Source organism: Sus scrofa, chromosome 2 (genome assembly GCF_000003025.6).
Source record: "Sus scrofa isolate TJ Tabasco breed Duroc chromosome 2, Sscrofa11.1, whole genome shotgun sequence".
Lineage (NCBI taxonomy): Eukaryota > Metazoa > Chordata > Mammalia > Artiodactyla > Suidae > Sus > Sus scrofa.
The window spans coordinates 136,677,378-136,702,712 of NC_010444.4; the positions used below are offsets into that span (position 1 = coordinate 136,677,378).

Below are 25,335 nucleotides of genomic sequence, written 5' to 3' on the forward strand. Positions count from 1 at the left end.
CTGCCCCCAGGCCCTACGCTCCCAGTTGTTCTCCTCAGCACTCAAGTTACCCACGTTTACCAGTAGCTTAAGCCAAGGTAGGGTCCATTGTCTTATTCTACCACTGTCCCCAGGACCTCACAGAGATGAGTGAATCCTGCTGTTAGATTGCTGCCCCCCAGTGAAGCCCCTCTCAGCATTTATGCCTGGAGATACTACATCAGAAACAGGAACAGGGAGGGGCTTAAAAATAGGTACCGCAACTGAAAGGGGAAAATTAATGACCAGAATTTAAGAGCAAAGCAGCACTGCACCAAATTTCTTGAGGGACTCTGTGTGCAAGGCAAGTCCTCCAGTCTAGAAAACCAAAGCCTTAGGCTCCCTCCAAAAAAAGAGAATGTGAGCTTTACTCAGCAGCCTGGAAAGCCTTCTAGAGAACCAACAAGTCGACTGACTGCCTGGACCAAGCCGTGGCATCTTGTATCAGTGAGTTTTAAAATAAGGCTTTTTTGTAAGCTGCCTCTTCCCATGAGCTGGTAGGTATCTGAAGCCTATGATTTGATTTTTACTCATCTCTCAAAAAGGATAAAGTGTGTGTGGCAGTGGGGATCTGGTTTGCCTCAGTCAGCGGGGGACAAGAGACCATAAAGCAGAATCACACTTAAAGGTGTACTGTTGAAAAATCCAAAGTGTAAAATTCATTGCCAGCCATTATTACATCAGTTAAAAAAAATAAAACAGGTATTTTAAACGTTTTGATCAACAGTCAAAAACTGAAAATAAAAGAGGGCATGATTTTTAAATACATCAAATATCCATGCATACTTTTACAATGATAGCTATAGAAGAATGAGGACTTTTAAAACGCCCGTCAAAACAACATTCCCATTCATTCCAGTTGCCTCTTTTCCTACATGTTGTTAACACCAAAAAGTCTTAAGAGAGCTGCTGTAGTCAGTGTCGCATCCATCCCAGCCTCCTTTCCAAGCCTGTAATGAATGATGAAAATGTGATGAATCTTCTGCCTTAGCTTTGATGCTACAGGAAAAAAAAAAAAAAAAAGTTAGTAGCCATGTAGTCTAATGAATCAAATTCATAAATTAAACTACAGCAGGGATGCAGTATTTATGTTCTACCAGATGGGAGGTAGACTCAGAAATTACTAACATTTTACCACATACAGAAAACTCAACCAAACACTGGCCATCCATTTAGAAGCCAGAATCTAATTTTTTTGTCTGATCACCTGTTATCTACAAATGTTCACTGTTTAAAGTGATAACAGAAATACTTTAAAAATAACTTTTTTCTGTGGCATGCTCTGCAATGAAAGGTTCTAAAAACAGAATCACACAGGCGTTCCTGCAGTGGCGCAGTGGGTTAAAGGATCCGGCGCTGCCACAGCTATGGCGTAGTTCACAGTTGTGGCTCAGATACGGTCTATATGCTGCAACATCTATATGCTGCAGGTGTGGCTGTTGATTAATTACAGTAAAAACAATCCCACAGACACTAACCAAAATTAAAATCAGTTGAATCCAGGTAGTAATTTACAACATTTCCCATCAAGTCAGGATATCTGGAGAGGTGAAGGTTATGCATTTCTGAATTTCACACTATTAGAAACTGTAAATGCATGTCTTCAAATAGTGGCGAACTGAAGCAGATATGTTCTTTCTGGGTACTCTCTAGCACCTTTGGTAAATTTAAACTTGGCTTTAGACACCTTTTAAGCAGGGTGTGAAGAAATCATTTTGGCTGTCACCTTGCATTTGAATGAATTCCCTTAACATTAGCAGTGTGAGTGAATCAATCTGAGAGTCTTTTTAGTAATCAGAGTTTTCAAGGTATGACCTATTTCCTAGCTAAGCCTGTCACTCTAGTCGCTGAGAGGTGAAAAAGCAAAATTCCTCAGCAAAAGCAAATATAACTCTCCTTTTAGGAGAATGCACTGTCACCTAAAGAAGCCATCTTCAGTCCAAAGGGAAAGCGTCTCCCCTAGGCCATCTCTACATTTCCAGTAGGATTAGACCAAAGGCCATAGCGTCACAACAGCTGCCACTGGCTCTGGCTGCTGCAAGCGTGGTCTTCGACCTAAGACGTTGGCAGTTAATTCTCATCCTGGGCACCAGGCCACAGACTGGCCTGTGGGGTCACACAGAGCTTTTCTGGCTGCTTCTATTTCTTTTCTTTTTTTTCTTTTTATGGCCCCACCTGTGGCATTATGGAAGTTCTCGGGCTAGGGGTCAAGTTGGAGCTGCAGCTGCGCCACAGCAGTGGCAACACCAGATCCAAGCCACATCTGTGACTTATGCCACAGCTTGCAACAATGCTGCATCCTTAAACCAATAAGCAAGGCCAGCGATTGAACCCCCTTCCTCACAGAGACAATGTGGAGTCCTTAACCTGCTAAGTCACAAGGGGGAACTCCCTGGCTTCTATTCCTATGCATGAAGGAGAAAAGAAAGGTAGCTCTGTGGAGCATATATCTTAGGATACAAGACAAAACCTGATTTAAGTAATCTGACAGGCTGAAAAAGTTCTGTTTTGCTTCGTTTTGGTTTTTTTTGCTTTCTAAGGCCGCACCCAAGGCATGTGGAAGTTCCCAGGCTAGGGGTTGAATCAGAAGCCGCTGGCCTACACCACAGCCACAGCCACGCCAGATCCGAGCTGCATCTGCGACCTACACCACAGCTCACGGCAACTCCGGATCCTTAACCCACTGAGTGAGGCCAGGGATCGAACCTGCCTCCTCATGGATGCTAACTAGTCAGATTCGTTTCCTCTGAGCCACGACGGGAACTCCAAACGTTTTTTTAAATACTCACAAACACTTGCCATCTTAGAACCACATCTCCTTCCGCCAGCGGAGTGTCTGCTCCATTACTTTAGAGCTTGCCAAAACTGGATATAATGCACACAAAAAACACACCCTCTTGAAAGGCAAGCACACCTGTTTAACTTCTCTTGCATAGTTCTTCACATTCCATACTGCTATTTTCCCTCTTGAATAAAAGTGTTCTCAGGAAAAATGGCCTAAGTAATTAAGTTGATAAATTCTTTCTTTGAGCCAATAATGATAGCTTCTTAGTCAATCATTCCTCTTTTTCCTTAAGGCAATGCCTTGGCTATATTAACTGACACTCTTAGTAATAACATGGTTCCTGAGAAAGCTGCTGCTCTTTGTTAATTATTGCTCATTAATGGGTAAAACTGATCAATCACAAAGTCTGTAGTAGGTGCCTGGGGATGGCTGTTAGAAAACTTAGATTGTTTATGCAATAAATGTTTGAATCCCCCTCTTTCAAAAGGAAAATCATACACTGCAACTGTCTGACCAATACCACCTGTCAGAGACCAATGTTCATTTCCTTTCTCAGACTAAAAACATACTGGACAGACCACAGAGGTGTACCTTTCTTAAAAATTCAGAATAGCCGTCAATTATTTTTAAAAGCTTACTTTAAAGAACTTACGTCCCTACGTTATCTTCGCTGTCCAGACTCAGAATACCAGTAATTCCAGGTGATTCATTTCCACTTGCTAGCTAGCTTCAAAACCCAACTAAAACTCTAATTTTAGAGCGAAGGATCAATTCTGGGCAAAACTACAACTGATGTTTTCAGGGGCATGGCTCAACATCAAGTTTTTTTGTTTTGTTCTTTTTTTGGACTCTGAGCTGGCAACGTTGCTTAATATTTGCCAGCCTCTACTACATGCAAAAACCTCAGGAAAGAGACCAGAGAACTGCTGCAAGGTCCCCAGGGCTCTCAGGGTGGCCTTTAATAGACAAGAGACAGCCTTCAACACAGCACAGTTCTGGCATGGTACACACATCAGAGGACTCGTTCTCAGGAGAGCCTCATCTAAAAGAGTCTTCACTGGCGAAACTCTACATGTCCTCTAAGCATCTCACTTTTCAGGATCAACGTAATTTCATTTTTAGTGCTATTAAGAGCTTAAAATGAAACTTGGTTACTAAGAAAACAAGTTTTATCTGAAGGAAGTTCCGACATACATAATCCAAGTGCTATAGAAATAGTGGCTTCCTGTGGGCTTCTTCCAGATAGTGAGGTGCCAGTGATGAGCCTGATGGCCAACGCTGGTTTCAGGGATGCCAGATTTCAGGCGCGAGCCCTCTTCACTGTGCAATGACAGCATCAAGAACGAGCATCCCAGGGCAGGGCATTCCCTACAAGACCCCTTTACAATGTTTACCAGTTTAGGGATTCTCCCCCTTGACACACACACACACACACACTGCTTCTTCACACTGGCCTATGGATAATGTTAGGGACGTGCACATTAATGATAAACCCTGTCAAGTCGCTCCTAGAGTCTACAGCTCACACGACTGGAAAGGGTAAAGTATACCAAATTTTTATGTGCAAAACAGATCTTAGGGAGGGCAGAATACCTCTTTGGAGCAAAAAGGCAAGGAAAGAACCCTAATCCCTGCCTGCCCCTGACCCATGGGGTGCAGTCTGCCCTCTGCCTGGGTCCTGGGAACCTTATCACTTGGATATTGAAGGATTTCCCAGGGACTTTTTAAAAATGTTACATGACAGAAAGTGTGTAAAAAAAAGTCACAAGCTCCCAATTCATGATGTCTCCCCGGTTAAAAACAGTAGCCCTGTTAACAGCTGATTCTACTTTATTTTCAATTAATTTATTTTACATGGTTCCTTATAGAATCATTTCACGCTCTTTTTCTGGCTGTGCCCGTGGCATGGAAAAGTTCCTGGGCCAGGGACCAAACCTGCAGCACAGCAGCAACCCAAACTCCTGCAGTGACAACGCCGAATCCTTAACCTAACAGCTGATGTTAAAAACAAAAAAGCCCTTGGACACAAACCCTAAACTTTCGATTCCAGGTTCAATTAAAAAAATATTTTTCGGAGTTCCCGTTGTGGCTCACTGGGTTACAAACCCAACTAAATATCCATGAGGATGCAGGTTCAATCCCTGGCCTCTCTCAGTGGGTTAAGGTTCCAGCATTGCCGTGAGTGGTGTAGGCCAGCAGCTGCAGCTCTGATTCAACCTCTAGCCTGAGAATTTCCATATGCTGCAAATGTGGCTGTGAAAAGCAAAAAAAAAAAAAAAAAAAAAAAAAAAACCAACAACTAAAACTAACTTTTCCATGAAAACTATCTGAAATCAGGTAGGGTGTGCTCTTTGGGGCTGAAGGATTTGATGACTTCCTGATACTCACGGAAACTTAAATTGGGGCAGCTGAGGATTTGTTAAGTTCCTCATTCCCACAGAAGGGAACCTTTTTATATTCCCTGCTTCCCAAAACAAGATCCAACTGGGGTGAAGCAATGGCTTACCTATGTTTCTGAGGACAGAACTAAGAGGAGCCAGCAGCCTTTTTTCACTCTCTTGATTTCATCAATTTTGTAAGCATTTTCTGAGCAACTTCTCTGGGATATGCCTATACTAGGTTTTGGAAACAGAAGACTAATATTTTAAGTACCATCTCTTCCCTCAAGAACCTTGCAATCTGTTCTTAAAAAGGTCTGCATAAAGCGCTAAAGAAACAAACTATGGGGGAGTTCCTGCTGCGGCACAGCGGAAACGAATCTGACTAGTATCCTCGAGGACAAAAGTTCGATTCCTAGCCTCACTCGGTGGGTTAAGGATTCAGCGTTGGTGTGAGCTGCGCTGCTGTGTCGCAGACGAGGCTCAGACCCTGCAGTGCTGTGGCTGTGGCGGAGGTGGGTAGCTGTAGCTCTGATTCCACCCCTACCTAGTCTGGGAATGTTCATATGCCTTGGGTGCGGCCCTAAAAAGCAAAACAAAAATAAAGGAACTATGGGAGATGAGGAGGTAATGGACTCTGCTGCCTGAGCAGACCGGGGCCAGTGAGAAAGGCATGTCTTGGGAGATTGTGAAAAGCAGCTGGAAGGCCCTGCCCCATTTTCTGAGCTTCCTTCTGCCTCACCCTCCACGGCCCCAGCCCCAAGATCCCGACTGCAAGGCTCAACAAGCAACCGAAACCGCGCACTATGGAAAAGGTCCACAGCCTCAAATCAGACCGAGCCCTGCAGGACACAGAACGGCTGTGATGAGCGGACATCATTCCATCAACAAGTCAGAGGGGCCAAACGAGGCCGGTGGGGTCCTCACCCGCTGAGTAAGGATGAGTTCATATTAATGGGATTTTTTAGTAAGTGGGAAACTGCAGCACTTTAACCAACATGTTCTTTCAAATCAAGCGAAAAGCTCAATGTTCCTCAGGGAACTGCGGAGGTGGAATTTATGGGTTACTCCACCAACAATGCGTAATTTATCACACTGAGTTAGCTAGTTACAAGAGGGTTTACGCCAATTTCAGAGAAACAAAAATGAATAGGTTTCGACCTCTGGAGTAATAAATGAGCATTCAGACAACGATATACTCTAACATAGGAGTTCCCGTTGTGGCTCAGTGGAAACGAATCTGAATAGCACCCAAGAGGTCGACGGTTCCATCCCTGGCTTCTCTCAGTGGGTTAAGGATCCAGCGTTGCCATGACCCGTGGTGTAGGTCGAAGACTCGGCTCAGATGCCAAGGGGCTGTGGCTGTGGTGCAGGCCCGTGGCTGAAGCTCCGATTCGACCCCTAGCCTGGGAACTTCCATATGCCGCTGATGCGGCCCTAAAAAAGGACAACCCCGCCCCCCAAAAAAACACAAAATACTCTAACACATTAAGGGAGGGGCCATTCACTGTATACCATTTCCAACACACTGGGAAATCCTGTTTACCTTTTTCATTAATTCACTTCTGGTAGTAAACTGTGGCACATCTTCCACTTCAATCCCATCAGCCATTTCCATCACCTTGTCTAAGAGGTCTTTGTTGTAACTGCACAATGAAAAGCAGTAAGATAAAAACCTTGGAAGAATTATTGTCACTGTGGGCTAAAAAGAAAGTGCACATAACCCAATTCTCAGAGGAACGATTTGATACTACAGGGAAAACCGAGAGATGCTCAGCATCAAGTTTGAAAACAGTTTTGCATGTGTAGACACAAGTGGCACTGGGAATGCCAAGAGAGGTGTCTTAAGATTCACAAAAACAAGACCGTACACCTGGCAGTATATATTCACGGATATGGTCTGAGGACCAAAATTGTTTTTACTTTTATGAACACGTGGAATATTGGTCTAATGAAGCCATCACTGGAGTTCCCATTGTGGCGCAAAGGGATCAGCAGCGTCTTGGGAGCGCCGGGACACAGGTTTGATCCCTGGTCTAGCACAGCAGGTTAAGGATCCAGTGTTGCCAGAGCTGCGGCTTAGGTCGCAACTGCGGCTTGGATCTGAGCCTTGACCTGGGAATTTTATACGTCATGGGGGGGCCAAAAAGAAAATGAAAACAACATTATTTGTCTATTTGTCGAGTTTTCTGACATTTGCCTAATCTCCCATTAACCAGAATTTCCTAGAGACACCTGGAAAGCGGAGGAAAGGGAGGGATGCACGTGGCATTGCTTCCCCAAATCCCATTCTAATAACTGCCCAAGTCTGAAAGCAAAACCAAGTGGCTTAGGGCTGGAGGGGCCACGACACGAGGCAGCCATAAGGAGCAAGGAAACCAGGACTAAGCCAAGTCATCTTACCCTAACACAATATCAGGAAACGCTAAAAGGATGTGGGAGGCCCAAGATTTGCCACCTTTTGCATGGAGTGGCAAAGGGAGTGCCATTTCAGGCATTTCAAAACCAGACCCTTGAAGGCATTTGTTATTTTCATAAAAGGAAAGGCAGAGACACAAAGGCTGGCTCTTGCTATGGGGTCCAGCAGACCAGGGAATGAGGAAAAACCAAAGGCCAAATATTATCTCTTGCCATAAGTGGTAAAATCCACCAACCCTGCCAGAAGCCAGGTAGCCCTAGGTGTGTCTCTTCCCCTCTCTCACCTTTTTATGTAAATTGGGGGGGTGTGGGGGGGTCTCAGCCATTGTCCCTGCACGTTTGCCAGGAGGAAAGGAATGAATGAACTTAAAGTGCACTCCGCAAAGGTGATGGTTTGAAGTAATAATACAAACACCAACAGCAATTTGAACGCCTAGCATGTTACTGAGCTCTTGCTAGATGACAGCCTATGCGAGGTGCTGTTCATCTTTTAATACTGTAGTCATCACAACTCATTTTCCAGGTGAAACTGAAGCTCAACGAGGTTAAGTAGCTTTGCAAGGGGCGGGCTAGGGTAGGACACCAGCCAGAGGCCTGGCTAGTGCCACTGGAGGCTGGGGGCACCGTCAGCCCTGGGGAAGGACTGGGGTCGGGACGGGGTCAGCTAGCCGGTGGGGGTCCGCACCTGCAACCCAGGAAGAGGTGATTAGCCCAGACCATGGAAAGGGACAGCAGCTGGTCCAGGCGGCCGCCGCCGTCGGGCGGGTCGCGGTAGTCGGGCAGGTGGCGCAGGATGAATTCCATGCGAGCCTTCCATTGCTTCTCGCTCTCCGAGTAGGAGCGAAACTGCTCCGCGAAGTCGGTCGCCTGCCGCACTCCCGAGACCAGCTCCTCCACGGCGGCGGCCGCCTCGCCACCCACCATGCCGCCCTGCGCCGCGGAGGGCCAGCCCTCCCCCGCCGCCTTCCCGACACGCACCGCGCCACCTCCCTGCGCCTAGAGGGGCCCCGGCGGCGCGCGACTGCTCGGGAGGACGGGCCTGGAGCGCCCTCGCTGGGCGCGGCGGCCAACCCCGCCGGGCCCTGCAGACTCCCGCGGCCCGCAGTCCCGGGCGTGGGTCTCCCCGGAGGCCGCAGGGGCAGTTCTCGGCCAGCCCCGCGGGCAACCAGCAGGGAAACGGAGGCTCCCGCCGAGCGCAGAGGAAGGGCGGCCCTCTCCCATTCGGAGCTGGAGGCCGGCCAGGGATGTCCAGCGTCCTTGCCCGGGGAGTTCCCCGGGCTCCGGCCCAAAGTCCAGTGTCCTCGGTTCTGAGCACTTGTTTACGTAGAGATGCTCTGTGTTAGCTTCTGATTGATTCCCAGAGGTCTCGACACCCCCACCCAGTGTGTGGCCTGCCTTCCTGGAGTGAGTCACCCATCCAGCTGAATACCTGCTAGACCCTTTGCTAGGTGCTGGGGATGCAATGAGAGCCAACTCCGAGCGTTGTTCTAATGAACTTTATCGTCTGCTGGCGGAGACAGACATTGTTAGTGATACTAATTGCTCAAGGGAAATTTTTCAACGTTGACAAATTTTAGTAAAGAGAGGCCCAGAGGGCTAGGAGCATGAATAAGCCAGAGATGTGATCCAGTCCCGTGGGTCAGGGAAATGACTGCTGGAGAGCTGAGGGATGAGCAGGAATTAACTAGACTAAGACGAGCAGGGCACCTCAAGAAAGCTTAGTCTGGTAAGAGAACGGCAAGATCTTTATGACAAATCCTAGAGTGGGGGGAACAGTGGAGGGGATGAAGCTGCAAAGAGCAGTAAGGGCAGGTCATGGAAGGGCTTGTGATCTAGATCCTAAAAGGAATGGGGAGCCACTGAAGGATTTTAAACAGGTGTTTCCAAAAGGAGCCAAAATGGATGTGTCCAGAGGAGATGAGCAGGTGAGCTGGCCTGACTCTGTTTTCTGTTCTACAGTCAGGTGAACCCGCTGAGAGACAGAAGAGCTTCTTCCTCATCAAAGGTAAATTTCCATCCCATTCAAGTACAGTAACTGGGAAACCACTTGAGCCGCCATCAGCCTTGAGAAATTATTGACCTGACGGGCTTCCCATCATCCCCCATGAAATGTAGGGTGAAATGCAGAGCTGGGCCTAGAATCCAGGATCAGGGCTCCAGTGTGTTTAGGGCCTACATTGTGAGTGGGGCGTAGGGGTAGAGCTCCTGTGTGTTGTGTGCTGGCTCTGCAGCTTCTGGTGGGACATCAGAGACTCCAGCAGGCAGACAACCTATACTGAATAGAAATACCGGGCAGTCTTTTGAGTAGAGTGTGCCAGCAGAACTAGCACCAGGCTTAGTGACATCCCACTTGGTTAACCATAGGCAGGCATCTCCAGCAGCAAGAATGTGAACAGGGCTGTGAAACCAAAGACAGACTTAGCTTTTCCATATCAATCAGGAATAGGTGCCCAGAGCTGGAACTCCCAAAATGGAGTGCACATCACATCTCCTGAGGGGTTTGTTAAAAAAGTAGTTCCTGTGGTGGCTCAGTGGTTAGCGAACCCGCCTAGCATCCATGAGGACACGGGTTCGATCCCTGGCCTCGCTCAGTGGGTTAAGGATCTGGCATTGCTGTGAGCTGTGGTGCAGGTGTCAGACGCGGCTCAGATCTCTTGTTGCTGTGGCTGTGGCATAGGCCAGCGGCTACAGTTCCATTGGAACCCCTAGCCTGGGAAGAAAAGACAAAAAAAAATAAAAATAAAAAAGTAGATTCTCAGGCCCATCACTGGATGTAGAGTCGAGGCTCCAGGTAATTGATTCCATCTGCAGGTGGCCAGACTTTGAAAAACATCGTTGAGGGTTCTTGGAACCAAATTCTTGGTCACCTGATTGTAAGGTGGAGAAATTGACCCAGAAATAGGAACCTAGGTTTTGTGACCTACAGGTGCAGCTACACAGCTGACTCAGCCCCTGGAGTGTGAAAAAGCTAAGTGGTCATCCAGCAACTAGCTCATTTAGCATCATCTTTGATAATGATGGGACATCATGCGCATGTGTATCTACCTACAGATATATTCCTACATGCGTGCAGGTTATAAGAATTCAGAAGTGCACAAATCAATATTCTTTTTTGTATTGTTGATATTCTTTTGAAATGTAAAATAGACTCAAAATGTTAGTGAAAATTAGCATTTTATAAACCCCTGCATCAAGTCCAATTACTGCCCAATTCTTTTTTTTTTTTTTTTTTTTTTTGGTCTTTTTGCTTTTTCTAGGGCCGCTCCTGCAGCATATGGAGGTTCTCAGGCTAGGGGTCGAATCGGAGCTGTAGCCACAGGCCTACACCAGAGCCACAGCAACGCCAGATCCGAGCCACGTCTGTGACCTACACCACAGCTCACGGCAACGCCACTGAGCGAGGCCAGGGATTGAATCCGCAATGTCATGGTTCCTAGTCAGATTCATTAACCACTGAGCCATGATGGGAACTCCCTACTGCCCAATTTTTTGTTTCTAACTCATTTCCATGATTCACATTTTTTGAGAGCGGACTACTTACTTATATAGACAAGGATCAGTTTTCCTACCTCATCTTTTTTTTTTTTTTAAACATCTTTATTGGAGTCCCCTGGTGACTCAGCAGGTTAAGGATCTGGTATTGCCACTGCTGTGGCTTGAGTCGCTGCTGGGGTATGGATTTGATCCCTTGCCCTGCAACTTCCACATGTCATGGATACGGCCAAAATAAAAAACTGTAGGAATTCCCACTGCAGTGCAACAGGATCAGGGGCCTCTTGGGAGCATGGGCATGCAGGTTCAATCCCTGCCTGGCACAGAGGGTTAAAGATCCAGTGTTGTCACAGTGACTGCAGCTTGGATGTGATCCCTGGCCGGGAAGCTCCATGTGCCACGGGGTGGTCAGAAAAACCCACAAAAAAAGCAAAAAACTTTATTGATATATAATTCACATACCATAAAATTCCCCTGTTTGAAGTATTCACAGTTTTAGTATATTCATAGACTTGTGCAGCCGCCAACACGGATGAAATACAGAATATTATCAACACCCTGAAAGAAACCCTATGGCCATTAGCAATTGCCCCCCAGACCCTCTTCCCCTGGCAACAACTAATGTACTTTTTAACGGCTCTGTGTTTCCTTTTCTGGGTGTTAAATGTAAATGGAATCCTACATTACATGGACTCTTGTGACCAGCTCTTTCACTTTAGGTATAAACTCTTTCATCCATGCTGTAGCATGTGTTGGTATGTCATTCCTTTTTTACGGCTGAATAACATTCCATTGTATGGATGTACCACATTTGTTTATCCGTTCATCAGTTGCTAGACCCTTGAGTTGCTTCTACATCTTGGCTATTATGAATAATGTCCCTCCGAAGATTCCTGTCCAGGTGTTTGTGTGGACACATGTTTTCATTTTTCTTGGCTATGTAATGGATTTCTGGGTCTTTGTTTAACTTTCTGAGGAACTGACAGATTGTTTCCCACACTGCATCATTCTCCATTCCTGCCAGCCATGTATGAGGGTTTCAGTTTTTCTACATCCTTGTCAACACATATTATTTTTCCTTTTTTTTTTTTTTGATTATAGCCATCTTAATGAATTACTACAAGTCTATATCACATTGTGGTTTTGTTGTATTTCCTTCAGGAACTATGATGTTGGGCATCTTTCATGTGCTTATTGGCCATTTGTGTCTTTGGAGAAATGTCTATTCATATCCCTTTTTTTAATATTAGCATACAGTTGATTTACAGTGTGTCAGTTTCTGCTGTACAGCATAGTGACCCAGTCATACATAAACGCTGTCCTTTTGAAAAAATAAAATACAGTTTATTTTTCAGAGCAGTCTTAGGTTTACGGCAAAATTGTGTGGAAAGTACACATTTCCATATATACCCTCTTCCCCCACCTCCACCACACCCAGCCTCCTGCACTATCAGTATGTCTCACAAGAGAGTATATCTGTCACATTGACACATCATTATCATCCAAAGTCCGGGTTTACATTAGAGTTCACACTTGGTCTTGCACATTCTGTGGGTTTTGACAAATGCATAATGACATGTATCTACCGTTATGCTAACATATGGAATACTTCTCCTGCCTTACAAATCCTAACAGTATTTTCTGAAGAGCAAGCTTTTTAATTTTGATTAAATCCAACTCATTTTTTCCTTTCATGCATCCTGCTTTTTGATGTTATTTAAGAAATCTTTGTCTGACCCAACATCGTAAACATTTTCTGTTTTCTTCTGGAAGCTTTATCGTTTGAGGCTCTACCCTTAGGTCTATGATTCGCTTCAAGTTAATTTTTGTATCTAATGCAGGGTATGGGTTGAGCAACAGAGGATATAAGATTTTATCACACTCTGTTAGATGACCCTGCCACAGTTTCAGTGGATGCTGGCAAAAATATTTAAGACGCCTAAGACAGAGACAGAGACCTTGACGTTCAGCCAGCAACATGAACTTCATGTTTGCGTTGGTTCCCTTGTCCCCTGCGTCCCACAGGATTTATGCGAAAGGGCCCAGGCGGATGAAATGTATTCGTATGACAGCTGAGAAACCCCAAGTTTATGGAACATCAGTCTTTTATAAAGACTGCCAGGAGTTCCTGTCAGTGGCGCAGTGGTTAACGAATCCGACTAGGAACCATGAGGTTTCGGGTTCGATCCCTGCCCTTGCTCAGTGGGTTAACGATCCGGCGTTGCCGTGTGCTGTGGTGTAGGTCGCAGACGTGGCTCGGAAACCTCGTTGCTGTGGCTCTGGCGTAGGCTGGCAGCTCCAGCTCCGATTCGACCCCTAGCCTGGGAACCTCCATATGCCGCAGGAGCGGCCCAAGAAATGGCAAAAAAAAAAAAAAAAAAAAAGACTGCCAACCAAGCTGCCCAGCCTTTGCCCCAGAGTAATACGTTATCTTTTTGATCTGGACAGTAAACAAACTTACCCTTTGCTCTGCAGATAGACATTATCCCTGGTTTCATTTTCCTTCTACTTGGAAAATTCGTTAGTATTTCCTTTAGTCTATTATTGGCAAGTTCACTTTTTTCAATTTATTTACTTATTTCTTGCTTTTTTTGTTTTGGGTTTTTTGGGGGTTTTTTGCTTCTTAGGGCCGCACCCGCTGCATATAGAGGTTCCCAGGCTAGAGGTCGAAATGGAGCTACAGCTGCCAGGCCTACACCACAGCCACAGCAACAGGGGATCCAAGCCCTACACCACAACTCACGACAATGCCAGAACCTTAACCCACTAAGGCCAGGGATAGAACCCGAATTCTCATGGATACCAGTCGGATTTGTTTCCGATGCACCATGACATGACAGGAGCTCCCACTTTTTGTCAACTTTAAAATGCTTTTATTTTGGAGTTCCCTCCAAAGGTGAGCAAGGTTAAGGATCTCCTTTGTCACTGCAGCGGCTCAGGTCGCTGCTCTGGCGTGAGTTCATTCCCTGGCCCAGGAACTTCTGCATGCTGCAGATGTAGCAAAAAATAAATAAATGAATAAAATGACTTTATTTTGCTTCTGTATTAGTTATATGGCTGCATAGCAAAGTATCCCAAAATTTAGAGACTTAAAACAATAGCCATTTACCATCCCACAGTTTCTGTGAATTAGGAATTCAGAAACGGCTTGGCTGGGTGGCTCTGGCTCAGGGTCTCTGATGAGGTTTCAGTACCTTTGCTGGCTGGTGCTTCATTATGTGAAGGCTGGTTTAGGGCCATTGGAGCCACCTCCAGGGTGGCTTAGTAACATGGCTCTTTGCCTCAAGTCTCAGTGTCTCACTCCATGGACTCTTCGCAGGGCTGCCTGAGTGTCCTCACGTGGCAGAGGTCTTCCCCCAGAGTAAGGGAACCGAGAAGGAGCAAGGCAGAGCCACAATACCTTGTATGACATGGACTCATAGGTTACATACTAGCCCTCTAACTTACTCTGATCATTAGCGGTAAATCACTAAGCCCACTGCACACTGGAGGGCAAGATTTTTTAGGCACCACCTTTTTTTTTTTTTTTAGGGCCAAATCGCAGCATGTGGAAGTTCCCAGGCTAGGGGTCAGATCAGAACTACAGCTGCCGGCCTACACCCACAGCCACAGCAACACCGGATCCTTAACCCACTGAGCGAGGTGAGGGATCGAACCCACAACCTCATGGTTCCTAGTTGGATTTGTTTCCGCTGCACCAAAAAGAGATATTTTCTATTTAGAACAATTAATTAATATAATGATTTATTATTATATTAAATATTAGTTCATATTGAACCTTATTTCCTTTTCTAGAATAAACGCCATTTGGCCACAGCGTAGTATTTTTTTGTGTGCTCCTGGATTGTCTCCCTTTTTTTCCCTTGACTTCACCTGTGGCATGTGGAAGTTCCTGGGCCAGGGATCAAACCCATGTCACAGCAGTGACCTAAGCCACAGCAATGACAACGCCAGACCTCTAACCCACTAACCCACCAGAGAATGCTGATAAAATCTTATTGAGGGTATTTGCATTGATATTTATGAATGAGATTGGCTTTTCTTTCCTTATTCTTGTAATCATTATCATATTTTGGTGTTAATGTACTTCTATAGGCTTTACGAAAATAGTTTGTAAGCTTTTCTTCTTTTTCTAGGCTGTGGAGCATTTAAAAAACGATTGCAACCTTCTGATCTTTAGAGGTTAGTAGATTTGTACAATCCTCTGTGCAATAGTGGGCCTGATGTTTCTTAGATTTTGTGGTGGGGGGAAGGGGGCAGTGAAATTTCAGTATTTGACCTAATAATTTGCCTAATTAAATTATTATAATTTATATGATATGGCATTTGTGTATATTGTATACATAATATATTTATTTTATTAAAATTATCTTGATAAATCATTTATGCAAATTGTTGTATTTTGGTTTTCTAATAAAATTGTGTGTTTCCTATGTTTTTGAATTTATTTGAATAAAATGTATAAGATAGTCTCTTATAGGTTTTTGTTTTGCTTTGTTTTGTTTTTGTTTTACTTTTTTTTTTTTTTTTTTGTCTTTTTGCTATTTCTTTGGGCCGCTCCCATGGCATATGGAGGTTCCCAGGCTAGGGGTCGAATCAGAGCTGCAGCCGCCGACCTACACCACAGCCACAGCAACTCGGGATCCGAGCCTCGTCTGCGACCTACATCCCAGCTCATGGCAACGCCGGATCCTTAACCCACTGAGCAAGGCCAGGGATCGAACCCACAACCTCATGGTTCCTAGTCGGATTCGTTAACCACTGTGCCAAGATGGGAAGTCCTGTTTTACTTTCTAATGTTTGTTTGACTATTTTCCACTTGCAATTTCTTATTTGGGCTATTTATACGTTTCCTCTTTTTTTTTTTTTTTGGTCCCACTTGCGGCATGTGGACGTTTCCCAGCCAGGAATCAAATCTGTACCACTGCAGTGACCTGAACCACAGCAGCGACAACACCAGATACTTAACCCACTGAGCCACCAGGGAATTCCCTCCTCTCCTTTTTTTAACAATTAATTTAGCTTAAGGCTTACCTAATTTACTGATTTTTTTCCTAAGAACAATCTTAATTATTTGTATAAGTTCTGCTTTATTTTTGTTATATTATCTGATTAATTTCTGTATTTATCTTAATTTTCTTTTTGCATTCCTTTGGTTTATTTAAAAATCGTTTTTCTAATTTTTTGAGTCAGCTGTTTAATTCACTTTTTTTTCTTTCGTTTATGTTGATATAATTATTTAAGGCTGTGAATTTTCCTTTGAGTAATACTTTAGCTGTAGTCATAGATTCTTTTGTATGGTATGTTCATTATTATTGTTTTCTATACATTTTACAGTTTTGAATTTGTATTTTCCCATTGAACATAGAATTATTTAATATACAGCTCCCACACACACCCAAAAGAAGGGCACTTTTTGTTTGTTTTCTGAATATGTTATAAATATCAGTGTTTATTGATGTTGTTATTATAGGATGCTATCTATATTATTTTTACTGTGGGAATTTAATGAGGTTTGGTTTGTGGCCTAATTTATAATCTTGTGTACATGCAGAAATATCCCAGAGCACTTGAGAAGAAAGTATGTTTTCTGTTCTCAGGCCATAATATTTGATGCTTATCAATAACATCTACCTCATTTTTTTTTTTTTTTTTTGTCTTTTGTCTTTTGTCTTTTTAGGGCCGCACCCATGGCATATGGAGGTTCCCAGGTTAGGGGTCTAATCAGAGCTGTTGCTGCCAGCCTACACCACAGCTCACGGCAACACCATGAGCAAGGCCAGGGATCGAACTCACAACCTCATGGTTCCTAGTCGGATTCATTCCCGCTGCGCCACAACGGGAACTGCAACATCTACCTCTTTGATTATGTTGTTTAGACTTCCAGATCCTCATTTAATTTTAACCGCTTAATCTGTTTTGGATTGGGAAAGGTGAAATCAAAGGCTTTTATTATTAGTGCCTATTATGATGTGATTTCTTTTGTGTTATGCTTCCTGCTCATCTTGTGAGAAACTCATAGAATGTTAGCTGTGTTAAGTAGTTCAAAATGGGGGTCTCAGGAAGTCTCCTGGGGCACAGCGGGTTAAGGGCCTGCTTTCACATGCTGTGGGTGTGGCCAAAAAAGAATGAGGTCATGGTGGCCAAGTGTGGACTGTCATATTAGTTGTTTTGAATCGTTTGATGTAGGACTGGAAGTATCTTAGCGTGAGCAATTAAGAGTGTTACTTTAGATCAGGAATTGTTTGATAACATCTTCGGGAAGACTTCCCTGGAACAGAAGGAGCAATGTATAGACACAAGACCCTCTGTGGTATATCTGTTGTACCCTACTGGTAGACTCCTTAAAATAAGACCGTGGAGTGGGATGACTTGAAGGCTCTTTGCTGGGGAACCCACTCCATGCTGCTGAGAGCTGCCCCACACTGACACTGCTGGAGATGGTCAGAGCAGAGGGCAACGTCTCACTCAGGCTTGGTGTGAAACCTGTTGAGAGACTGGGGACCGCTGCTGAGCTTCTGGGACTTCTGCTTGGAGTGGTTTTCTATTTTCCCTACTTTGAGTAACCTGTGTTATGTGCCAATGTGTGCAGTAGACTGAGTAATAAGTGCACTGAGTTCTGACTGTATTTCATGTATCTCCAGTTCTTCCAATTCTGTGTTCTTTCTTTCTTTCTTTTTTTTTTTTTCTTTTTCCCTTTCTTTTTAGGGCTGTACCCATGACACATGGAGTTCCCGGGCTAGGGGTCAAATCAGAGCTACAGCTATAGGTCTAAGTCACACTCACAGCAACGCTGGATCCTTAACCCATTGAGCAGGGTCAGGGATCGAACCTGAATTCTCCGGAACGGACACTAGTCACATTTGTTACCGCTGAGCCACAACAGGAACTCCTAGTCCTGTGTTCTTACCTGGCCTTCCTGCTGGGCCCTGCTGCAATGTATCTTTGTCTAAATCTCCTTGCATCTCCATAGTTCTATTATGTCAAATTTCCTGCTATGTTATTTGCTATAGATATTCATAACTTAAATTTTCATGATAAATGGTAGCCTTCAGCATTAGCAAGTACTTCTTTATCTTGTTTACAGCTTTTTTCCTGAATTCTGTGTTGTCAGATATTAAGAATTGTAATGTTTGTATTTTCCCAGTTTGCTTTTCCTTGCCCATCCTTTCATTATTAACCTTTCTGAATCATTTTGTCTTAGATGTATATAGCCTCGAGTTGGATTGGGCTTTGCGATCTATTTTGAAAGCCATTTCAACAATGGGTGAGTTAAACTCACTTATATTTATTGAAGTGACTGATATATTTGGCTTCAATTCTGTCATATTCTTTTATGTTGTCTTTTCATTATGTATTTTTATATTTGCCCCTTTTTCTTAATGTAGTTTTGATATTTAGGAAGGTTTGTATTTTTGCTCTAAGAGCTGCCTTCATAAAATGCCCTCGATCCACTATCTTGGGCGTCTGTATCTTGATTCCCTACTATGCGCAACAAGAAAATTACCTTGTAATCTCATCTTCTCCTCCCACCTCCTCCATCATTCAGTCAACAGAGTTATCAATCTTAGTATTTAGGTTGAATATGATCAAGCTTCTACTTGATTTGGAAACTTTAAATATTACCCTTTGAACTAAGTAATTTGAGGTTATTGATAAACCCGTTCTCATTCCTATATTCTCTGTTCTTCCATTTTTTATTGGTAATGAGAAATGTCTCTAATATTAAGTAAGGCATGAAACATCTGCATTTTGATCTGTCATCCTAATCTCTATTTTTTTACTCTTATTTCTACAGTTTAATACATTCAGTGCTCAAAAAAGTTCCTTTCATCCTGATTTCCTCAGGCTCGCTCAGGGGTGCTGAGACTGTTGTTCCATGGTTCTACTCGGTTCCTCTAAAAGTGTTCATGAGGATAATATTTCCTGATTTCTTACAGGTTTTTTTTTTTGTCTTTTTGCCTTTTCTAGGGCTGCTTCCCGAGGCATATGGAGGTTCCCGGGCTAGGGGTCTAATTGGAGCTGTAGCCGCCGGCCTACACCACAGTCACAGTAACCCAGGATCCGAGCCGCATCTGCAACCTACACCTCGGCTCACAGCAACGCCGAATCCTTAACCCACTGGGCGAGACCAGGGATCAAACCCGCAATCTTATGGTTCCTAGTCGGATTCATTTCTGCTGCGCCATGACAGGGAACTCCAAAGAATGGACCCATTAAAAAAAATTTTTCTTCCAGTGCGTTCCAAGACTCTGCACTGTCCCTAGCAATCTTGCTTTGCTCCATTTAGATCTTGTTCTGAGTTACCTTTCAGAGTAGGGTCCTCCCCTTCCAGAAGGGAACCATTGCTGAAGATTTCTGAGGTCTCTGAGGCCCTAAATTCCCTCCTCAGTGAAAGTTTTTCATCAGGTTTCCAGCTCTTTTTCACCTCTGGCAGCTCTTAACAACACTTTGGAGGTTGCAGTTTTCTTCTGGTTTCATCAGAAGGCTTGTTGTTGTCCTTGTTGAATGTGCAATAGTTCAGAACTAAACTCCTGCCACTTTCCTTCTGAAATGGAACATTTTCTATTTTTAAGTTATAATAAAAAATATCGGAGTTCCCATCATGGCACAGCACAAACGAATCCGACTAGGAACCACGAGGTTGCTGATTCGATCCCCGGCCTCGCTTAGTGGGTAAAGGATCTGGCATTGCTGTGGCTGTGGTGTAGGCTGGCGGCTACAACTCCGATTTGACCCCTAGCCAGGGAACCTCCATATGCCGTGGTAGTGACCCTAGAAAAGGCAAAAAGACCAAAATATATAGGATGCCACTAAGGTATCCTTTCAACCAAATTTCTGTGGGCTTCCAGGTTTTTTTTTCTTCTAACAAACTCCTAGAAGTGAGATTCCTGGTTCAAAAGAGCATGCGCACACTCTTTTACTATCTTTTGCCGCAGTACCCCCTAGAAGGTTTGTACCTTTTTCCATACCTACCAGCCACAGGCTTCCTCTAATTTAAAACCCACAGTTACTGCAGTCACTGTTCACACTCTAATATTTCCAGATTCTCTTGAGCAAAACCCCCTTCGCTTTGCGCAGCCCCCACTTTGTGGCGGCTCCGCAGAGCCTGTGGCTCGGAGGCCTGAAGCTGGAAAACAGCTCGTCTTTATTTACCTTCGAGCACTTTTAGTTCTTCTGTAATGATTTTGGTCTTGAAAAAGGTTGCCAATCCAACAGGCGAAAATGCTCCTGGAATTGGCTCGAGAAGGCCTCCTAGAGGGTGATCAGATGAGAGCACTGAACCATGGACCCCAGGGTTTCCTTTTTTCTCAAGAAATAACCTAAATTCATAGCGGTCCTGGAGGTATCAAAGGGAAAAAAAAAAAAATACCTGGTTTCCCTTCATACACGACAAAACTGTTCCGAAATAGCCAAATGGACTGGAGAAGCATTTCATTCTTGCCCATCTCGCCTTGGAAAAGTTGAAAATGCAGGTGCCTTAAACATATCAAGTGGGGAGAGCTCTTGGAGCTCCTGGGTCTTGCTTCCCAGCCTTTGTAAAGGAAGGTTTTCCCAGCCAAAGCTGGGAAACATTAAAAGCTCTGAAACCCTGGGATCCATGGCTGTTAAAGAAGTTATCTCAATTCTAAATATTCCTCTCCCAGGGCTTCTCTGGTACCCTGACTAGCCAACAGCACAGGGCTCTTATGGGGACAAATAATATGCAAAACTTTTTTTAGTCTGCTTATGATAATTGTCTCAAATTAACATCACAAGGCAGTGGAAATTGCATTCCCCAAAGGCTTCCTGAAACTGCAGGAAGTTACCCTGCTCTTTACTGCAAAGGTAATAAAGATTAAAATCAGGTTAGCCTGTTTTGCAAAAGTTTGTTAATCCATTATTTATATTCATATAAGATGGCATTTCTATATCAAAGTGCATGAATAGTTTAACCTGTCGTAAACGTAAGCTTAAGGTTTTTTCTGTTGAATTCGGCAAGTCTTCTCTCTGCCAGACACCTTAGAATTGATGTTCTTAGCAGCTGAGTGGCTGCTTTAACCTAACTGAATGGATGTTCAGCGTTCAGATCACAGAAAGTTACAGTTCTTCGCTGTTTGTATGCCTCAGGCCGTTCCAGGAGTTGAGTCTTAGTGCCTCATTTAAAGCACAGCCCTGATGAACTAAAGTGCTCTCAGAGAAGGCGATGGGGGAGGGGAGTCAAGGACGGCTTACTTGGGAGCAAAGGACACGGTTGGAGAGGCCCTAGGACTGCCGTCAGATCTTGGAAGGGCTATTTTGCAGAAGATGGCTCATTCTTCGTTGCTTTTCAAAGCAGGCATAGGGCCAGGGAGTGAGGGCTCTATAAAGTTAGGTTTCACCTTTAAATAGAAGAAGTGTAAACAATTAAAGCTGTCTGAAAAATACAGAATACTTCCTTGGGTTGAACTGAGCTCCCAGTCATCTCACATCTACAGAAAATTCATGATTTATTAATAAATAGATAAATAAATAGTTTGCAATTTAAAAATATGGCCACAGCTCTTTGTTTTTGTTTTTTTTTTTAAACAATTTTTTTTTTTGTCTTTTTGTCTTTTTGCCATCTCTAGGGCCACTCCCGCAGCACATAGAGGTTCCCAGGCTAGGGGTCGAATCGGAGCTGTAGCTGCCGGCCTACGCCAGAGCCACAGCAACGCAGGATCCGAGCCGCATCTGCAACCCACACCACAGCTCACGGCAACGCTGGATCCTTAACTCACGAGGAAGGCCAGGGACCGAACCTGCAACCTCATGGTTCCTAGTCGGATTCATTAACCACTGCGCCACCACGGGAACTCCTATTTTTTAGAAAGACATTAAGAAAAGCACACTCTTTAGTTATTCTATTAGTTTTGTAGACTAGGACTCTGGCTAATCTTTTTTTTTTTTTTTTTTTTTTTGTCTTTTTGCTATTTCTTGGGCCGCTCCCGCGGCATATGAAGGTTCCCAGGCTAGGGGTCTAATCGGAGCCGCAGCCGCTGGCCTACGTCAGAGCCACAGCAATGCAGGATCCGAGCCGCATCTGCAACCCACACCACAGCTCACGGCAACGCTGGATCCTTAACCCAGTGAGTAAGGGCAAGGATCGAACCCGCAACCCCATGGTTCCCAGTCAGATTCGTTAACCACTGCGCCACAACGGGAACTCCCGTGGCTAATCATCTTAATCCTAGTTAGAGTTCTGAAACCTGTTGCCTGCCTGGCCGCCTTTGTCATCTACTCACATAAGGAGTAATTAATAGCAAAACAACAAAAGTGCTTTATATTTGTGGTCTTCCTTATTTTTAAATATCCAAATTTTAGCTGCTTCTCCTTCTCTATGTACATTTATATATGTGTATTTCCATCTTATGTACTTATATATTCCAGAAATAATTTTAGCTTCCGGGGAGGCTCACATATCCTTTGTATTAATCCTCTTAACCCAAGAACAGTTTCTGCGTTCCTACCGTTCGTCAGTGGTAGTAGAGGATTTCCCCGTCACCGTTCAAGAACAAAATCCTCCTTTGGGAGTGAAATTTTTCTTTTAATAGCTACACCTGCGGCATCAGGAAGTACCCAGGCCACAGCAATCCCGGATCCAAGCCGCCTCTGCAACCTGCACCAAAGCTTGGGGCAACGATGGATCCTTAACTCACTGAGTGAGGCCAGGGATTGAACCCCCATCTTCATGGACACTATGTCGGGTTCTTAACCCACTGAGCCACAGTGGGAACTCTGAGAGTGAACCTTTTAAGCACATTTATACATTTTGTGCAAGAAATTTGTTTACAGAGATAGTTTTTCCAAACAGCTCAAAAAAAAAAAAAAAAAAAAGCAGAAGATCTAAATAGACATTTCTGCAAAGAAGACATTCAATAGGCACATGAAAAGATGTTCAACATCGCTAATTATTAGAGAAATGCAAGTCAAAACTACAATGCTGGGAGTTTCTTGGGTTAAGGATCTGGCATTGTTACTACAGTGGCTTGGGTCACTACTGTGGCACGGGTTCTATCTCTGGCCCAGGAATTTCATGTGCCGAGGGCATTGCCAAAACAAACAAACCAAAAACCCCGAAACTGCAATGAGGTATCACCTCACTGGACAAAATGGTCATCACCAAAAAGTCTAGAAATAATAAATGCTGAAAAGGGTGCAAAGAAAAGGGAACTCTTGTACACTGTCGGTGAGAATGTGAGTTGGAACAGCCACTGTGGAGAACAGTTTGGAGGCTCCTTAAAAATTTAAAAATAGAGTTACCATATGATCCAGCAATCTTACTTCTGGGCATGTATCCAGAAAAGACAAAAACTCTAATTCAAAAGGATACCTTCACCCCAGTGTTCATAGCAGCACTATTTACATTAGCCAAACATGGAAGCCACCGAAGTGTCCAATGGCAGATGAATGGATAAAGAAGATGTAGTATATATATCTATATCTGTGTAATGGAGTATTACTCAGCCATAAAAAATAAAATAATGCCATTTGCAACAACGTGGATGGACCTAGAGATTATCATACTATGTGAAGTCAAAGACAAATATTATATAATATCACTTACATGTGGAATCTAAAAAAAATGATACAAACGAGAAGTTCCCGTCATGGCTCAGTGGTTAACGAATCCGACTAGGAACCATGAGGTTGCGGGTTCGATCCCTGGCCTTGCTCAGTGGGTTAAGGATCTGGTGTTGCCGTTAGCTGTGGTATAGGCCACAGATGCGGCTTGGATCTGCCGTTGCTGTGGTTCTGGTGTAGGCCGGCAGCTACAGCTCCGATTCAACCCCTAGCCTGGGAACCTCCATGTGCTGCGGGAGTGGCCCTAGAGATGGCAAAAAGACAAAAAGACAAAAAAAAAAAGATACAAATGAATTTATTTGCAAAACAGAAATAGACTCACAGACTTCAAAAACAAACTTATGGTTACCAAAGGGGAAATGGGCAGGGATGGAGAAATTAAGAGTTTGGGATTAGCAGATACACACCACTATGAAAATAGATAAACAACAAGGACATACTGATAAGTCAGGAACTGTACTCAATATCTTTTGTAACGTGTAACCTATAATGGAAAAGAATCTGAAAAAGAATGTATATTATAGGAGTTCCCATTGTGGCTCAGCGGTAAGAAACCTGACTAGTATCCATGAGGATGCAGGTTCAATCCCTGGCCTCTCTTAGTGGGTTAAATGATCTGGCCCTTGCCCTGACCTGTGGTGTAGGTTGCAGATGCGGCTCCGATCCCACTTTGCTGCGACTATGGCATATGCTGGTGGCTACAGTTCCCATTCAGCCCGTACCCTGGGAACTTCCATATGCCATGTGTGCGGCCCTAAGAGACAAAAAGAAAAAAAGAATATATATTATATCTTTCTACATATATCTGAATCACTTTGTTATATACCTGAAACTTACACAACATTGTAAGTCAATTATACTGCAATTAAAAAACAGACATGGAGTTCCCCTTGTGGCTCCAGTGGGTTGAGAAGCTGACTACAACCGAGGAGGACTCAGGTCCGATCCCTGGCCTCATTCAGTGGGTTAAAGGATCTGGCGTTGCTGTGAGCTGTGGTGTAGGTCACAAATGTGGCTCAGATCTGACGTTGCTGTGGCTGTGGTGTAGGCTGGCAGCTGCGGCTCCGATTTGCCCCCTAGCCTGGAAACCTCCATATGCCACAGGTTCAGCCCTAAAAAAAAAAAAAAGAAAAAGAAATAAAAAAGAGAGATAGTTTTTCAATAAAAAGCAGGAGGGGGTGATGTAGATGTGGTTCAACTCCTGAATTTAACTAGATTAAAGTTACTTTTTATCTTGCCCTGCCCCCCTTTCAAAAAACAAAATGCAGCAAAGGGATAGTGATGACTGGCAAGAGTTCTGGGCTCAGCTCTTGTGCCCTGAGTGACAGCTGGAGGGAGGAGGCCCAGGGCTTGGGCTCTGGGTAGACATTGCCGCCCATCACAGGACAAAAACTGCTCTCTTTTAATACTTCTGGGCTCACCCAAACTGGCCAGGGACTGGTTGGTACCATGCCACGGCTAGACACCAGACCACTTCTCAGCATCTGACCAGGAAGTTTTGTCGGCTCCTGTACGTTCTCCCACACTGTGAATATTAATCACAGACAGACTTACTGGTCCTGCTGTCTCTTTAGCTGCAGGACTAACCTGCAGGGCTCGTCAAAGGAGAGCCTGCTTTTTTGTGTGCCAGATTTAGCACACGTAAAAAAATACCAGAAGCTC

At 44.2% G+C, this 25,335-nt stretch overlaps 2 protein-coding genes across 3 annotated transcripts in view; one reads left to right on the forward strand and one right to left on the reverse strand.

Annotated features, from left to right (window-relative positions):
• CDKN2AIPNL (CDKN2A interacting protein N-terminal like) lies at positions 638–8,524 on the reverse strand. Its single transcript, NM_001244537.1, has 3 exons — positions 8,285–8,524; positions 6,728–6,827; positions 638–1,017 (listed from the first exon to the last, which is right to left on the reverse strand). The coding sequence occupies exons 1-3, from the start codon at positions 8,521–8,523 to the stop codon at positions 1,006–1,008; spliced, it is 351 nt and encodes a 116-aa protein (NP_001231466.1). The 5' UTR covers position 8,524; the 3' UTR covers positions 638–1,005.
• Positions 8,679–25,335, forward strand: part of JADE2 (jade family PHD finger 2) — a 145,949-nt gene continuing 129,292 nt past the window's right edge. For both annotated transcript variants that reach the window (XM_021084771.1, XM_021084773.1), the window contains exons 1-4: positions 8,679–9,003; positions 9,559–9,604; positions 15,228–15,273; positions 18,296–18,358. The gene's annotated coding sequence lies outside the window, so the exon portion shown is untranslated. The remainder of the gene's footprint in view (positions 9,004–9,558; positions 9,605–15,227; positions 15,274–18,295; positions 18,359–25,335) is intronic.